A 15,939-nucleotide genomic window follows, 5' to 3' on the forward strand; every position below is an offset into this window, starting at 1 on the left:
CAAAGTCTCCCCAAATAATGGCAGTTGTCTGACTTGATAGGGGGAAATCTTCCTCCCAGCTTCCCCTGTGCCCTTTGGAAATGGGGCAGCAGATCTGCTTTGGAGGCAGCAAGTGCTGCAGGGTCAGGATGAGCCTCACCCGAGGGGAAACGCCTGATTTTCCCTACCTGGGTTGGGCTCAGAGGGAAAAAGCTGGAAGGGTGGGAGGGAAAAGGTGCCATGGCTGTGTGGTCAGCCCCTCCTGCCCTGTTAACTGGACCCCTCCCCAAATTTGGAGGTGGACAGTTGTGGGAGGGGGTACAAGATAAGGGAAGTCCTGCTACTCATCTTATTTCCCCTTCTCTCTTCTCTCCTGGAGAGAGGAGATGGAGGGAAGGGACCTCAGGAGAGTCTTTTGTTGGAGTAAGAAGGAGGGAGATGTACTCGAGTGCCTCTTTGGCATGGGGGGAGCAGGGCTCTGGGCAGCTGGGCTGAAGGAGGAGTCTGTGCCACAGGAGGCTGCAGGGAATGCATCCTTAGGGCATTGCAGCATGGATTCTACTTTGGTTGAAGGGTTTAGGGGGCTGAAGGAGGTGCTGGCACTGGCACAGAGGGCTCTCACTCAGCAGACGCTCTAAGCCTGGCACCACAGGCTTTGGGGTGTCCTGCACCCAGGGGCGAAAGCAGAGGTGGGTGCCTGATGTGGGAAGAGATAAAATCAGTCTCTATTGTCCTTTTTTTGCTCCTGTACTGGGTGTACAGCTCCATCTATTATCCTATCTGGCCTCAGGGTTCCACCAGAGCTGGGTTCCTGAGCAACAACTCCCTTCTCTGCACGGTTTTGGTGGAAGGGAGAGAGAAAAGGAGGGGCATTAAGAGGCTAAAAAGCAAGTGGTGGCAGAAGGAAAGCAGGAGGCAGAGCCCAGCTGGCCATGCTGACCTCCAGCCCACCCTCCCCAGGTGCAGCCTGAAATCTTGTGTTGAACCAGCTCCCCGGGGAGGGGGAGAGCTGGAGCCTCCCTAACCCAGATACCAACCCTGTTTTCCTTGGGGAGATGGTTCAGATACAGAGTCAAGGCTCTGCTGGGCTCAGCAGAGGGATCTGCTTGGGCAGGGGGCACTGGGAAGGAAAGCAGAATCACAGCTGTGCTCACCCCTGGGTCAGTCACAGTTCGGTCCCTCCTGGGGTTTGGGACACCCCAAACCAAACCTGGGGATGGGGACAGCCCCAAACCAAACCTGGAGATGGGGACACCCCCAAACCAAACCTGGGGATGGGGACAGCCCCAACCAAGCCTGGGGATGGGGACAGCCCCAGCCAAGCCTGGGGATGGGGACAGCCCCAGCCAAGCCTGGGGATGGGGACAGCCCCAGCCAAGCCTGGGGATGGGGACAGCCCCAGCCAAGCCTGGGGATGGGGACAGCCCCAGCCAAGCCTGGGGATGGGGACAGCCCCAACCAAACCTGGGGATGGGGACATCCTAAACCAAACCTGGGGTTTGGGATACCCCCAACCAAACCTGGGGATTGGGACAGCCCCAGCCAAGCCTGGGGATGGGGACAGCCCCAGCCAAGCCTGGGGATGGGGACATCCTAAACCAAACCTGGGGTTTGGGATACCCCCAACCAAACCTGGGGATGGGGACAGCCCCAAACCAAACCTGGGGATGGGGACACCCCCAAACCAAGCCTGGGGACGTGGAGCTGCATCTTCCCCTCGTGAGAAGTGCCGGTGCTGGGGCTGCTGTGTGGATTCTCAGCCGTGTGAAGGGTTAATAAAAACAACAACAACAACAAAGTACCGCCAAAACGACCAAATCCCAAATCTCTTCTCTTTCTCTCCCCTCCTCCTTCCCTTCCCTGTTTTTTTCCAGGTGTTGTTTATGGCCACAGGAGGGAGCTCAAATCCAGACATGGGAGGATCAGCTTGATTTCGGATCCAGAGCCTCTTAAACTCTGCTTTTCCTCTAAGCTGGTCCCTGTTATGTCCAGGATCTGGCACCTGCTTGACATTTACTTTGAGTTCCAGAGGACCCGAGACCTAGGATGAGGAGCATTGGATCCGCCCTGAACCTGCTTTTGGTATCTCCACTCTACTTTGTGTGGACCGTGGTCGCTCTGGACCTGGCACAAACTCCCTGCACCACTTTGGTCCAAGGGAAATTCTTTGGGTATTTCTCCTCCTTCGCCGTCTTCCCGTTGAACTCCTCCCTGTGCTCTTGGATTATCCAGAACCCCGACCCTCGCAGGTACACTTTGTACATGAAGATCCTCAAGCCCTCCGGCATATGTGACCACCAGCACATCCGCACCTACCAGTTCGACTCCTTCCTGGAGTCCACCCGCACCTACCTGGGCATGGAGAGCTTTGATGATGTCCTGAAGCTCTGTGATGGCTCCACCCGCTTTGCCTTCCTCCAGTCCAACAAACAATTCCTGCAGATGAAGCAGACGGCCCCGCCGGGCGTGGACACCTGGCCCATGAGGTGGAAGCCCACCAAGGCTCAGGAGAGGGACTTCTCCGTGGAGTATCTGGTGGTGGGCAACAGGAACCCCAGCAAAGCCGCCTGCCAGATGCTCTGCAAGTGGCTGGACACCTGCCTGGCCATCAGCAGCAGCTCCCACCCGTGCGGCATCATGCAGACCCCATGCTCCTGCTCGGGAGGGGAGGTCCTGGATCAGGCCAGCGAGATCCTGGGCTTCACCAGGAAGAAGGAGGATTGCTACAAGGATGGGATTTACCTGGAGAACTGCGTGGGCAGCCCCAAGGACACCAACGGAGCGGAGTTCCTGGGTGAGTGGAGGGTGGTCGGGGGATTTTGGGGAGGGAGGGCTGCTTGGGCTCTTCTCTCACACTGTCCCCGTCACCTCTGTGTCCGTATCTGTGGATGCCTGGCATGAAAAACCTCATTTCCCAATCGACAGGCAGGTCAGGTAACCCACGGGGCTCTTTATGAGCCTGCGACTGGAATCGCAAATCAGCTGCCCCTAAATATTCCCCAGGTTTTTGCAATTCGTTCTCAGGGCTTGTTCATTGCTTGTTTTACTCCTGCAGCCTCTGAGCTCCTGAGAGGGAGATGCTTACCTGAGGGTGAGCAGTTTTCCAAAGTAATTACAGATGTCCTAGAAAAAACAGGATCCAAGCTACCTCCCGAGGCAGGCAGCCCTATCAACCACTTTTAATTCCTAGGGAAAACTTAATTCTTGGGTCTGGTTCAAAAGGGGATGGCAACAGAAAGCACTCTCGTTTTGTTCTCAGCTTTGTTTTCCTTCTGGAGGCTTTAAGAAAGAGAATTCACCATGCTGCTTGCAAGGGGTTACCTGGGCTCATTCCTCAGATATTTCACTGGGTTTTGATTGTGGTCTGGAGGATGGTGTGGGCTGGAAAGGGACTGGGGAGGTGGGAGAGCCATGAGAAAAAGGGCTGTGAGTCCAGGTGGGATGATCCTGAAGTCTGATCAAGTTCTGGGGAGAGAAATGCTCCTTCCAGAGACCTGACGGTCTTGCCAAGCAGAAGGGACTTGAAGGGGGTCTGAAAGTGGAGCCTTTTTCTTACTGCTGTGTCAGGTCTGCTCCAGGGTGTTCATTCTCAGCTCCCACCCCAGCATGCAGGTTATGTAAAGCAGAGGTGTGATGTTGAACAGCAGCACAGGTGTCAGGGAATGGAGCCTCCAGTTCAGTGAGTCTCAGATCCCCACCTGAGCCTACCCACAAGGTCTCATCTTCTTCAGGTGCCGGACTGAAATGTCCTCTGCCACCAGCAGAAAGTTGGCATCTGTCTGGGTCAGGAATTTGGGGATCCTTCCTGGCTTTTCCACCCTTGTTGAGGGTGGGATTTCTCAGGGTTGAGGGGAAGAGGCCAGATTTGCTTCTGCAGTAGGCAGGAGGTGACCAGGCAGATTTGGGCTGTGCAGAGTGATTTTACTGCAGACTGCAGCCTGGCCTTAGCTGAGAGATCAGGGTATGATCAGCTACTCGTGCTTTCCTGAGTGTATTTTGGGGGAGATTTTGTTTCTCACTGGTCTGTGAATCAATACATGAAGGCACAGCCGAGCCATAAATCCTGCAAATTAGTTCTTCAGTCGTGCCTCCCTCCCTGGCCACGAGCACAAGACTCTCCAGATTTGGGTTGGGTTTATTTTTTTTCTTGCAATGCCCTTTTCTCCTGTGTGAACAGCTCTGAGGAGCCTCTCGGAGTTCAGTCATGTGTCATGCCTGGAATTTGCTGATTGGGTGATTTATGCCTTCCACCCAAGCAGTGTGACCTTTCTCACTGCAACCAAAGGTGAAATTTGAAATAAGATTTTCAGCAAATCCTGAAGCATTCAAGCTTAATATTGGCTTTTGTAGGGATCTCTCCTAGTCCAGCTCGAGTGCCTGAATGTTCCCCCAAAGTAAATATGAAAGAGGCTCGAGGGTGGCTGAATCAAAATCCTTTTTGGGTGTCAAATATTTGTAGAGTGCAGATAATTTTTCTGCTGGCTGCTCACATCTGCTCCATACTGGAGACAGGGAATTATCATCTTGGCTGGTGGGATGCCATCCACACAGAAACGATGCTTGCAGGGTGCCCGGGCTCTCCATGTGCTGCTCTGTCTGTCACTGTGTCTGTTTTGATTTATGCAAAGGCTTGATCAGGAAGATGGAGGCGAGATCCAATTTGGACAGGGAGTCAGCAATCCCTTAACAGCATCTTGTGGGTGGAATATTTTGATAGGGTTCCTGATTTCCAAGTGCTGATGCTGGTTATTGCAATCACTGCTGTTCCAATTGTATCTGTAGCGGGTTTTTTTCCCAACAAGCTTTTTTTTTTTTTTCTTTTTTTTCTTTTTTTTCTTTTTTTTATTATTATCATTGCTATTTTTCCCTCCCTGCTGCTTTCTGAGTCATTTGTTGTTTCTGGGCTTGTCTTAACACTTTCATCCTGGAACAAGTGGAGTTGTGTGAGTTGTACTAATCTACTCTGATGACTTTAAAGGCACAAGAAGGAATGTGGAAGGTTCCCTGCCATGGCAGGGGGTTGGAATGAGATGATCTTTGTGGTCCCTTCCAACTCAAACCATCCTATGAACTGCCAGATACCATCCTGAAATATGAAACCTGACTTTCCCTAATGTGCCTTTTTATTCTTTGGGTATTTCCAAAGCAAATGGATGGGTGCAAATCTACAATGAGATATTGCAGTGGACACAGCTGTGCTTTGGCTCATGGCCTGTGGGCGAGATACCTCTGAAAAGCTTCACTCCAAGAGGATCCCATTGCTCCAGAACCAAAAGGACTCTCAAGAAAACATAACTAACAGCTTTTTTTCACTCACGGCCAGTGATTTTACACCCGGCTCAGGGGCACAGGAAAATTTATGATCATTCACTGGGGAACTTCACAAAGAAACTCTGCCAAAGTCACCCTGTCTTGTGTAGAGCATCTGTTCTTCAGTGTCTGGAGGAAGGAGAAACTGCTCCACATTTCCTTCCCAGGTTTAGTGAGACTCTCTTTGCACTCACTGTCCCACACAGACATTGCAGAGGGCACAGCAGGCAGTGGTGGGTTGCAGAAGAATCCTTCAGTTTATCCCGCAGATATTTTGGTCTTGCTGCACGTGGAGCTTGTCCTGGTGATCAGCAGGACATGCTTTGAAATCTTGGGCAGCTTGAGCTGGAAACGTTTTCCAGGAGAAGACAATTCAACATGGAAACCATTTTATCAGATCTCCCTTGGCTAATTCAAGAAATGTGGGAAGAAAACAGAAGTTTGCTTGTAGGTCCTGATGTTTAGATGTAAACTCACTTTTTTGGGATGCAAATTGGCATTCTTGGACTAGGTTTGGGGGGCAAGGACAGGAGAGTGAAGAAGGGAAAACCTCCTGAAATGTGCATTGGTTCTTCACAGTCTGAAAGTGCTGGTGGCCCTCCCAGATGTGAGCTGGATTCTGTAATTGGAGCTGGAACTTTAACAGGGATGTTGATATGACCCTGTAATGAGAGAAGGTTAAATGTGTGCTTAAGTGCTGTGCTGAGTTAGGCACTTAATGAATGTCTAATTAGTCCTGTCTCCATGTGAGCCATTCCTGGAAGACCTTTGCAGTGCTGTCACATTTTGGTGGCCCAAAAAGATAAACATCATTCTCTGGTCCTTCTGCTCTTCATGTCCCCACCTTGGAGGGATCCAGGATGCTGACTGCAAAACAAGGCTAAAAGTGCCCCTCAAAATATATAATTTGCTTCTTGTTAAATCAGGTGGCTCCAGGGCTGGATGGGTTTTTGTAATGAGTGGGTAACTGGAACATAGTAATGCTAGACTGAAGTGCTGGGGATTTTCCTGCCTTTCCTAAAATTGCTAAATTTTTCCATTATTTTGCTGTCCCCATTGCTCTGAACAAAATCAAATCCCCCTTCCTCACACGTGCTCATCACTTCTGTTTTGTTAGTGGTGTTTCATCTTCCACTTTTAGGTGCTTTTCCACCTCTGCCACATTGATTAAGGTGTCCCAGAGTGTCTGATCTCTGTTTGGAGCAGCCCATCAACAAGTTCCTTCTCAACTTCTGCTGCATTAAGTAGGCTGAACTCCATAAACCTCTCACTGCAGGACACACTCTCCAAACATCTCTTGTTGGGAAGTTTTGCTTCATGCTTGGCATGTTTTTTGATCAAAACATGCTTTGGTCTCCTCAGCAGGGCTGAGTTTTTGCCTGGACTTGTGGCTGAGTGGCTCCTGAGTGGGGTCCATGATGTGGAAGAGGAGCCAGAGACACAGAAATGAATCAATTTCCACCCTCCCTGCTGCAGGAATCATCTTGTGTGGCACAGGTCCCCTCCCCTCAAATCTCCAACCTCACCCAGGGCAGGAATAGCTCAGTAAGTCATTTCCTATATTTGAGATGAGCTTTAGTGGCCATGAAAGCTCCAGAGACTGATGAAGAGCTGTGAGCAATTGCCATGGGGCAGATCTCAAACCTCTCCTTGACATCTTCAGCCCCTTATGACACATGCTCTGTTCCTCCAGCAAGAATCCCCCTGGCTGGAGCAGCTGAGCTTGCAGACAAAGGTGTTTGGCTTTGGTTTTGCCTTGGTGCTGGATTTGCCAACCAGATGGCAAAGGGATTTGGGTGAGTGCCTCTCAGGAAGGTATGCTGCATTCCAGCTCCTCACTTCTGCACCTGTGTCTGTCCCTGGACAACCCTGAGAGCAGAGGTTGGATGTGGTGAGAGATGGACAGCAAAACACGGGGCAAGGAAGCGCTGATTTCTCCTCGTGTGTAAAATTTTCCTGTGTAAACTGCTGAAATCATTGGGGATTTTACCTGATGTCCCCCCAGCTTAACTCCAAATCTCAGCAGCTGACAGCAAGACCTGATATTCCTTCCCAGCTCCTGCAGGAGGAGAGTGGTTAGAGCCTGAAAGGTGGCAAAGAGGTCACCTTGTCATCTGCAGGGAATCCCCACTCCACCCATATGGGCAGCTCCCGCTGGGAATGTCCCTCTTGGCTGTGGTCAGGATGTTTTATGGATGAGGCAAATGTGGAGAACTCCTCCCTGGGGGCTGGAAAGGGGGATTCTGGCTCAATTTAAACACTGAGATCTCTGTGACCTGTACAAGCCCTGCTTGCCCCACTGTTCTCCTCTGGGATCATCAAAGACCTTACACATGGAATGGGATGGAATAGAATAGAATAGAATAGAATAGAATAGAATAGAATAGAATAGAATAGAATAGAATGGAATGGAATAGAATATAATACAATAGAATACGATAGAATAATAGTTTTCAGTTGGAAAGGACCTGCAATGATTATCTAGTCCCACTGCCTGACCAAAAGTTTAATTAAAGCCATTGTCCAAATACTTTTTAAGCACTGGCAGGGATGGGACACCAACCACCTCTCTAAGGAGCCTGTTCTGATTTTTCACCACTCTCTCAGCAAACAAACCCTTCCTAATGTCCAGCCCACACCTCGCCTGGTGCTTCACGGGATCCCAGGGAGAATGAAGCGTGAGTGAAGCACCGCTGTGAAGTGATGGGGCAGAAATTCCATGTCCTGGCTGCTCTCAGCACTAAACCCATCCCTGCAGATCCATCCCTAACAGAGACGGGGTGGAGAAAAACGAGCAGAGAAAAGCGATCAGTTCCATTCTGAACCCAACAGCTTGTGGACATGATCACAATGCAGAAACATCAGCAATTACCGGCTCAATGGGCCCGTCGCTGTCGCAGGGAGAGTAAAGGTGGAATTTACATCCAGTTGCCGAGGGAGTTTCACAGGCAGCTACTCCCATTATTGCAACGGGGACTTTTACGGGTAATTTAATGAGTGGCAGCCTGGTGAAAGGCTCAGCTTTTCAGTTTCCCTTTTTTCTCTCTTTCTTCTTTTTTTTTTTTTTTTTTATTTTCAATTTTTTTTTACATCCTCTCGTATTCAGGTTCTATAGCAGTCACTGCAAAATGTTTTGTTTGGCAGTACAAGGTGAAATTAAGGTGCAGGGAAACAGTGACACCAGAGTCAAAATCATCACGTCTCCAGAGTAGTTTTCCATCTATGACTGCAGAAAATGAGGATGATGGTGCTGACACCTCAAAGGGAGAGTGCGCAGAGGCATTCCTGTCCATTTTCACCACTTAGCCTAAATATTTGGTCCTTTTTACCACCCACCTTGATTATCTGATGTATTTAGGTAATTGGAGCAGGCTGAAAATTTGATTTTTTTTTTTTTTTATGAGAGGAACTGGATCTGTAGAGATTTTTAGGAGTTTGATTCACCTGTTTGGTGCCTGAACTCCCTAGAACCCAAATACTAAGAACTGCCCTACTAGGGACCAATGAATATTGAACCAATGAATTTCTCTGGGTTTTGACTGTATAAAATACATGAAAACTCTAGTAAAGATCATTTTGTGATGGAATGATTTTCTCTGCACAACCCGAGCAATGTGTGGATGAAATTATTTCTGTTGCACATCCTGGCCAGAATAAAGCAATGCCTTGATTCTCCAACACTAAAAATGTTGTTGGAGAGTTTCTGTTTCTCCTGCAGGTTCGGTGACACTTCGAGAGCATCACCAACACGTCTGCAACTTGTCTCTTTTCCCACATCTTCCCATTCTTACAATCAGTGACATTTTGACAACATCTACGGGTGTTGATTTTATCTCCTACAAGCCCCACATTCCCCAGGACGGTATTGGAGCAAGCTTGGGATAATTAGGTTAGAAACCTGGTTTGGGATTCTCAGCAAGCATCCTGGGGAGGACTCAGCAGCTCTGTGTCTCCGGGGTGGCTCTGCCAATGTCACCTCCAGCCGCTGAATTCCCTTTTGGCACAGTCCCTCCTTGCAGACAACAATCTGATACTGAAATCCCATATTTTATCCTTCAGCACGGTGAGACAGCCAGGCTGGGAAAGGACGTCCTTTAGCACATCAGAATTGCAGATCTGTTGAGTTTAAATATATTTCTTTGTGTTCCCTGGCTCGAGTTTCAATAGAGCGATAATTGCCACACACCTCATTAAGCTGAATGCTCTCAATAAGTCTTGAGTGGTCCATGTCATTAAACAAACAGTTACTGGCTAGGGAGCTGCACGGTGTTTAGGAGCTGTAAAGAAGGGACCTGGAGGCTGTGAAAGCTGCAGCTCCAGCTTCCTGAAGAAATTGGGCTGCCCTGGCAACTTTGCCCCGCTGTTTCCAGGGCGCTTTGAGGAGTCTGAGCCTTCCCTGTGCCTTGGAGCAGGAACTGGTGCAAGTCCCTGACTTTTTTGCCTTTTTCCACCTTACTTGGATGTAAAGGAGGATGCCCTGGTCTCTGCCAGTTAGGATTTTGGCATTTGGAAGCTGGCACTTCCCTGCTCATTAGTTTGGGTCAGGAGTTTGGGTGTAATTGAGTTGAAGGTGCCCAAACCCCGAAAAATTATGAAATTCAGTGTATGGCACTGAAAACAGGAGAAGCAGCTGGGACTAAAAGAGCTGTCCCTCTTTTTCTGGTTCATATCCTGAATCTGAAGGACCAAGATGCAGGGGTTTGGCCCCTCAGCTTTTGCTGAGACCCCAAGACTGATCAGAGAAGGACCTGCACAGAGATTATGCTTCAGGAGCTCCTGGAGGCTGGGATAGGACAAGGGGAATGGTGATTCCACCACATTTCCCTGTTTAATGTGCTCTCCTAGACTAAACCCATCCACATGGAAGGCTTTATTCAATCATGTCTGCACTTCCTATGCATCTCTGTATCCCAAGTGCCTGCTGGATGAAATTGAGGGTTTTTTTGGTATCTCCTTCCCAAAACTTTACTAAACTTGACCAAGACTGTCACCACAGTCCCATTCCTACCAGGTCTGGTGAGAAGTAGAAGTTTGGAAGAAAGGCACTTCAGGGCATGTGCTTGTGGGGATGATGAGGACAGGTTCAGGTTGGCCATTAGACCTCCGTAAGTGCCCAGCCCAGAGCTCAGGTGGGCAGCTCAGGTGTGCTCTGACCTTCAGGGCTTTAAAGTTAGTGCCCTGTGAGGCAACCACAAAAGTCTTTGACCAACCAGGCTAAAAGTCAGGGGTGATGTGCATGTGAATATATCCACAGGCAAGATCGTCCTGTTGATGGGAGATGCCACTCCAGTCTCCATGAACAGTTCCAGTCCATGAAGATCACAGAATGACAGAGTGGGTTGGGTTGGAGAAGACTTTCAACACATCTCCTTCCAACTCTCTGCCATGGCCAGGGACTTTCCACTATCCCAGGTTGCTCCAAGCCCCATCCAACCTGGCTTTGAACACTTCCAGGGATGGGGCATCCACCAATATTCTGGGCAGTTGTGCTTGGTGGAAGTAGTGCTGGGTGGTACCAGCTTGCTCTTGATGCCCATTAACCTGGGATTGGGACTAAATAATCTCTACAGACCTGGATTAGAGAGGTTTTTGCACCAGAATTCCAGTTTTGGATGTGCTTAGAAAGATGCTACTGGCCATTCCCAGGAGAAGAACACTCAGGAAGATGTGCAAGGACTGCTGTTCACAGCTGGGTTCATTCAACACTTGTCTTCTTCCCTGTTAGCAGGGGTTAGTTCAAGAATTATCAGTAAATTGACTGATGACAATTTCTGTCCACAAAATCCTCTCCTTTTCATGCCCTTTCTTTCTCCTTTGTTTAGTTTGCTGGGTTTAGTTGTTTGTTTTTCATTTTAATGTCCTGCTTGGCAGGAATTCATATAATCATAGCTTGTTTTGGTTTGGAAGGGACCTTAAACATCATCATAACATTTCAACCCCCTGCCAAAGGCAGGGACACCTTCCACTAGACCAGATTCCTCAGAGTTCCATCCAACCTGACCTTGGACACTCCCAGGGGATGGGGCATCCACCAGTTCTCTGGGCAACTCGTGCCAGGTCTCCCTGGAGCTCTAGGCTGGAAAACCCCAACTCTCCCAGCCTGTTTTCATAGGAGAGGTGCTCCAGCCCTCTGAGCTTCCTCTTTAGGGTCAGCCAAGATCAAGGAGTGATGCCATGGCTTGATATCAGCAATGTTTCTAAGAGCCTGTAAGAGCCAAAATGAGGGATGCAGGACTCCAGGTGGCTCTTCAAAATGCAGTTTATTCCATCCAAGATGTTACAGCAGTCCAGGGTGGTGGGTGACGGAGCCTGTGCCTACAGCTGTCAGCTCCAGCTACAGGCAGGCCTGGACACCCTTAGTTTAGGTTACAGTGCATTATAGACTTTTCTTTGTTGAGCATCTTAATACAGTAGAACCAATCTGTACCTTAACTTTTATCTATAGCCTACTATAACTACTATAATTACCATATTCATGTTACTATTCTCCAATCACTAAAAGTTAGTACATTACAGTTTAAGCTAGAAGTTGTTTTTCAGTTTTCTTGCAGTGGAAAATTCTGAGACCTTTTTTCCACTTGCACCTTTGCTGACTTGTTTGCCTGTTTTGTTTTTTTTGTTTGCCTGACTTGGTTTTTTTTGTTTTTTTGTTTGCCTGACTTGTTTGCTATTTTTCTGCTTGGTAAAAACATCTTCTTGTTTGAGGTGGGTTCATCCTTTGCTCTAATTCATAACAACCCCTTCTAGCTAACAGACCCTTTGCCTCCTTGGTTATCCAGTGAGACTGGCTCAGCAATTCTTTTCTTTCATATCAAAACTTGCTTCCATGTCTATTCCTTCTTCAGATCCTACATTCAAAAATCTTTCTGCTAAGCATACCTATCTGTGAGACTTTCTTGTCAAACTTTCATCCTTCCCAACAAAGGCCGACAGAAGGCAGCAAAGGAGCTGCTCAGGAGGATGGCTGGGTTGCTGGGGGGGCACTTGATGAAGAAGAAAAGATGCAGGGACCAGGAGAGTCCCCAGGTAACCATAGGGAAGTCAATAAGGAGATTGCTTGTCGTGCTTCTGTGCCTTTGGGCCACGGAAGAGCTCAAGAAGCCTCTTTGGGGAGTTCAGCCAGCTGCCTCCATGGACCCAACTCAGCTGAGGAGTCATCAAGGAGAAAACAGAGCTTGTGGGAGAGCCACGATGGATCCCACCCACTGCCAGGCAGGGATGGCTTTCCTGGCTCAGCAGATTTACCTGCAGTGTCCTCCTGTGTGCCATCCCTTCCCTCCACCAGCCCTGGTGTCCTGTCCCAGCTCGGCAGTGTCATGTTTGAGCCTGCTCTCACTGGAGCTGGTGGAGTGTTCGGTGTGGGTTTGGTCTTGGCACTATCTGCTGGCTTTTTTTTGCTTCAGGGCAGAGGAAGAGAAAAGTTGAAACTTTTAACACCATGCCCAACCATCCCCACTCCTGAGGCTGCTGGATTGGCACTCTACTGTCCCTTCTGAAAAGCAGAGCTCTGTGATTACTGGGAAGGATGAAATTTCCTACCATGTGAAGTCTCCTGTGATAATCTCAACTCCTCTCATATCCAAATCCCTCATGACCCTCATTTTCCAGCAATGCTTTTGGGATTGTCCTGCTACCAGCACCCTCCTGGGGCTTTTTCTGGACATAACGTAAGATATCTGGAGCATTTCTGGCCTGGATGGGATGGTGGGTCAGATAAACCAGTTAACTGCTGTATTAGCTATTTTTTTTTTTTTGGTGAGTGGGATCACTCAGGCTGAGCTTACACTCACCAGAAAATTCATAGACTGAGCATCCTTGGCGTGAGACTGACCTCAAATAGTGGTTGAAGGAGTATAAATCAGACAGATAAACCCAAAAATGTCCTTTCCTTGGGGTCCTACCTGGAAAGAAAACCTGACACAGAATTTTATGAGGTGTCCTGGGACCTCTTCCTCATGGTCCCACACACTTGTTGTGGCTTTGGGGTTTCACTTCCACTCCTTGGGAGTGGGGATGATCCTGTGCTGGGTGCAGGAGGCGAAGGGATCTATGACAAAGTAAACAAAATTCCCAGCAGCAGAATGAGAGGAGATCTGGGGTTTCCAATATGTGCTGGGTGAGCTGTGTCACCCAGCAGGAGTGGGTCCTGCCCTCTGGAGAGGGGTTGGATGAGCAGAAGGCTTTGGAGAAATGCCAGAAATAGGTCTGGAGGCTTCAAAGGTTTGTGGAGGAGTGTTTGTCTTGCATCTTCTCTCTCAGAATTCCTCTCAGTGAGCCAGGGCAGGCACTGGGCACTCAAAGAAATGCTTTTAATACCAGAGAAGGAAAATAAAGTAAATGAAAAGGTGGTGCAGGAAGGAATGGATGAAGCACAGAGCTGCCCTGGGGCACATCTCCATTGGTGCATGTCCAGAGAGGCACACAGCTGGGTCTGGAGGGTAGATGTGCCCACAAGGGAATGTGGAGCGAGGCTGGAGAGCTGGGAATGTCCAGTCTGGAAAAGAGAAGGCTCCAGGGAGAGCTTAGCGCCCCTCACAGTGCCAGAAGTGGCTACAAGAGACCTGGAGAGGGACATTTTGCAAGAACATCTAGTGACAGGACAAGGAGGAATGGTTCTAAGTTTAAGCAGGGCAGGTTTAGATTGGATATTAGGAAGGAATTCTTCCCTGTGAGCGTGCTGAAGCCCAGGCTCAAATTTTCCAGAGAAGCTGTGGCTGCCCCAGCCCTGGAAGAGTTCAAGGTCAGGTTGGACAGAGCTTGGAGCAACCTGGGATAGGGGAAGGTGTCCCTTCCCCTTAAAATTAATATCAAGATAAGGGATAAAATGTCCTAAATCAACTATATAATACTTTTATCCCAAATCATCTATTCTATTTATACTAAATAATGTTTTACACCTTTAAAACTTATTCCAAAAATAGAAAGAAAAAAACCTCACAAGTTATTTTCAAACAATACACTCCCTCCTCCACATTCCTACACCTAGACTGTTATTATCTAGAAATCAAGAAACAACAAAACAAAACTCTCCTTTATTTTTAAATAATTTCAGCTAACTCAAACAAAAAAAGTTCCCTAAACTATAGTTTGGGGTTTTTTTGCTTTTCTTTACACCTATTGAAACCTACTCTAAACAAAACACCCAAAAAAGCACCAACAACTCACACCTGTAACCCACCAAGCCAAGCCTAAACCACATTTCCAACACCAAAAAGACTAATAAAAAACTAAATAAACCAACTACAAAAAAACTTTTCTAAGCTTATCATCTCTTTTAAAACAACAAAAAATTTTTATTGTTTAATATTGTTTGTTTTATTATTTAATAAAATTTTTTCCACTTTTCTCTAAAAAGAAATATTTTTCCCAAACCAATTTAAAAAAACCAAACAATTAAATTCACTTTTCTAAAAAAACCTTTTAAAATTCTCTCCTAAATTTACCCTAGTCCAAAATAAATACATCCAACAAATACAATATGTCAGGGGGTTGGGACTAAATTATTTTTAAGGTCTCTTCCAATTATTTTTAAGGTCTCTTCCAACCCAGCCATGAACAAATCCCAGTGCTGAGACTCATGGATGGAGGGCATCCATGGAGACCTGCAGTGTGCAAACTCACTGCAGGTACAAGTGCCTGACTCATCCTTCAACCTTTCCCTGCTTCTCCCAAAATGTGCCATGAGGCCTCTCTGTGCCTCCTGGTGCATTTCAGGAGGAGATGGCTTTGTTTGTGCTGGTGGGAAAAGTAGAGTTTGTTATTCCCCCCAGAGCCAAATAACACTGAGGAGTTCCCCAGGGTGCCTTGAGAGCTCGGTGGGAAAGGAGAGCCTGCATGGTTTGGGGTTCTGAGGGGACAAAGGAGGATTTGCTTTGAGGTTGCATCAGCTGTCCCCAAATCCCAAAAAAATGTGGGACATGCATCCCTCTGCCCCATCCTCTACAGCACAGACTTCTCTTCCTCCATTCAATGCTCTTGATCTGCTTTAAGTCCAGTTTGTGCTTGACTGGTGATTTGAACCCCTCCTAGGGACCCCCAGCTCTTCCTCAAAGCTCTCTCCACTCCCTGATGTGAGGTTTGTCATGCAGCATCTTCCCCTGCAGCATCCACACTGGTTTTTGGGGCTTTCACTGGAGAGTTGTGGTTTTGGAGACTCTGGGCTGCTCCTCAGCTCCTTCCTTCCTCACATCCCAGTTCAGGTGTGGTACCTGTGCACAAGCCCAGTGCAGGGGGTGAAATACACTCCTGGCTCCCACATTTCCCAGTCCTGTCTCCATTTTCCACCCTGGGGCTGTTTCCCATTACACCAAGACCCTCGGGTGTGTTTTTGAGGAGCAGGGCCCCTCCAGGGCGGGTGCTGTGATGCTGAGCTGCCTCTCCCTGTCCAATCCTCAGTGCAGTGGATTAATTGTGGCTGTTCTGCTTTCGAGGACCATTCCACGGAGGAAGTCCTCTCTTGGAAAGGCAGCACTCACAGAAATGACAACTTTGTCTACCTCACATTTTAATTAAAGCTCCAAGTATTCACCGTCACCCCCGCTCCTTCCCTCCCCACCTTTTTCCATCCAGATCCTCCCTCTGCAAATGAACATCCAGTGTCACCTGGGGACAAAGCATTAATTCAGCAATTAAATAATTGAATGCTCCTCT

At 48.2% G+C, this 15,939-nt stretch overlaps 1 protein-coding gene across 10 annotated transcripts in view; it reads left to right on the top strand.

Annotated features, from left to right (window-relative positions):
• Positions 1–15,939, top strand: part of ADGRB1 (adhesion G protein-coupled receptor B1) — a 288,586-nt gene that overhangs the window by 79,745 nt on the left and 192,902 nt on the right. For all 10 annotated transcript variants that reach the window (XM_066566903.1, XM_066566919.1, XM_066566910.1 and 7 more), the window contains exon 2: positions 1,854–2,773. In XM_066566903.1, the coding sequence (XP_066423000.1) occupies positions 2,026–2,773 (748 nt within the window). In that variant the 5' untranslated portion in view covers positions 1,854–2,025. The remainder of the gene's footprint in view (positions 1–1,853; positions 2,774–15,939) is intronic.

This window comes from Molothrus aeneus, chromosome 1 (assembly GCF_037042795.1).
Source record: "Molothrus aeneus isolate 106 chromosome 1, BPBGC_Maene_1.0, whole genome shotgun sequence".
Classification (NCBI taxonomy): Eukaryota; Metazoa; Chordata; class Aves; order Passeriformes; family Icteridae; genus Molothrus; species Molothrus aeneus.